Source organism: Malus sylvestris, chromosome 1, assembly GCF_916048215.2.
Source record: "Malus sylvestris chromosome 1, drMalSylv7.2, whole genome shotgun sequence".
Classification (NCBI taxonomy): Eukaryota; Viridiplantae; Streptophyta; class Magnoliopsida; order Rosales; family Rosaceae; genus Malus; species Malus sylvestris.
The window spans coordinates 17929311-17931413 of record NC_062260.1 but is presented as its reverse complement, the minus strand read 5'-3'; the positions used below and the strand labels follow the sequence as shown (position 1 = coordinate 17931413).

The 2103-nt window shown below is 37.7% G+C and overlaps 1 protein-coding gene across 1 annotated transcript; it reads right to left on the bottom strand.

Moving 5' to 3' along the window:
• Nucleotides 1–414: 414 nt before the first annotated feature.
• Nucleotides 415–812, bottom strand: LOC126622826 (cyclin-B1-2-like). The gene is given in 3 exon segments (XM_050291534.1): nt 415–478; nt 480–505; nt 507–812. Coding segments are annotated over 3 exon segments (396 nt in total).
• Nucleotides 813–2103: the final 1291 nt, after the last annotated feature.

The window sequence follows — 2103 nt, the reverse complement described above, 5'->3', positions numbered from 1 at the left end:
TTGTTATTCAAAAGAAGATTGAGGGAGGGGGATGTGGAACAAAGAGATGGTGTCCGTCTCACGGACACTCATCAGCCATGCATGGCACCTGCATGTACTTAATTGACTTTTCGATTAAACTCTGCATGCATGTGCAGCGTTTAATAATTTATTAACTTTTCGATGAACAAATGAAAAGCCCAAATCCCATCTCTCTCTACTGTACTTAATTGACTTTTACATCAATTGGGTTCGTTTTACTCGCTGTTTTTTTTTTTGAAGTGCCAAAAGAAATTGTTATTGGTTGGAAGAAAGCCAATACCACAATATCAATGCCTGAACCTTTCAACTCACAGTGCGATAGACAATTACCTTTTAAGAATAACATTGATAGTGTTACTAATCCTCTTCTTTAGGGAAGGAAGTCTATGAGGATCACATAAAGCTTGGGGAGACTGGACCCTTTGAAAGCCCAAGGCGAACTTCCATTGCATGATGCGTCCACAGGCTGGAAGGTTTTAGATTCCCAGGGGGTCATTTAGGTAATCCTCAAAGCCAAATTCATCCAATCTTCGAGTCATAGCTTCAAAACCCATCATTGAAGAAGGAATTGGTATGGCATGCCTCTGGAATCGAGAAGGGAACCCATCTTCAGTGGAAACGTACCCTAAGATTTTCGTATTTATCTGCTCTTGGGTTAACTTTGTCGATTCCAAAGCAGATTCGAGAAGGTAAGCGTTAACGAGGTCGCTTTTGACGCCGTGAAGTCCGAACCGAAGGATGTCGTTTTGGATTCCTCTGATTTGGTGCTCCGTCGTTTTCGATGCCTCCATTTTGCTTTATCTGTTTCTTCATTTCCTCATTCCTCCTGTGTCTTTCATCTCGATTTGAATACCAAACACATTAATTTTTGTCTAGTGGATTAATGAGGTAATGGCATACTTGTAAATAAAATGAAGTTTATTTGTAACAGAATTAGATGACAGAATGGGTTCTGTTAGGGGCAAGGCTAGGAAAAAAAATTATTTCGTTTTGGGCTTTTGATTCAGCCCATGTGTGTTCAATGTTTATGAGGCTTGATATAGATTAGTCTTGTCCTTATGATTAAATATGAAGCCCTTTTGGTTAAAGAAAAGTGTAGGATGGTTTTTGGTTAAATTAAACTTAGTTCAAACCTTTTTCATTAAAACTCCCATAATTTTTGTCTAGTGGATTAATGAGGTAGTGGCATACTTGTAAATAAAACGAAGTTTATTTGTAACAGAATTAGACGACAAAATGGGTTCCGTTAGGGGCAAGGCCTGGAAAAAAAAAATATTTCTTTTTAGGCTTTTGATTCAGCCCATGTGTGTTCAATGTTTGTGAGGCCTGGTATAGATTAGTCTTGTCCTTATGATTAAATATGAAGCCCTTTTGGTTAAAGAAAAGTGTAGGATGGTTTTTGGTTAAATTAAACTTAGTCCAAACATTTTTCATTAAAACTCCCTTAAAAAAAACATGTAAATTGAGTAATTTTAAAATCTTTAGAGCATATGAGAAAATTAAAACCTCGTAACTCATTCAAAAACCACCTCAAACCAAAAAAATGTCTCTCCCTCTCTGTTTTTATGTAAGCTTTTGCATCATATTGTTTCTTTTCTTTTTATTGTATGCATGGTATTGCTTGTGATTCTTGTTTTTAATGACTCACAATGTCTTGTATTTTTGTGAACACGGAAAATTCCTGAAACGAAAGAGACAAGAACAACGTGCACAAACAAATATTTGTATTTGATGATTTTGGGTTACAATCTCTCTCTATTTTGATCCTCTGATTTGATCTCCGTAAGGTGTTGATTTGTGGATGTTTCGTTGATCCAAGGGTCGTCGAGGCTTGATCTTGGATGAACTATTGGAAGTTTCTTCAAAGGGCCGGGGGCTTGATCTTTGAAGGTGGATTTGAGCGGATCTTCAAGGAACCGTTGGGGCTTGATCTTGAGGATGAGTGTTTCTTCAAGGGCCGTTAAGGCTTGATCTTGAATAACGGTGATGAACAGATCTTCAAGGGCTTTTGGGCTTGATCTTGAAGAACAGTGATGAACGGATTTTCAAGGGGCTTTTGGGCTTAATCTTGAAGAACAGTGA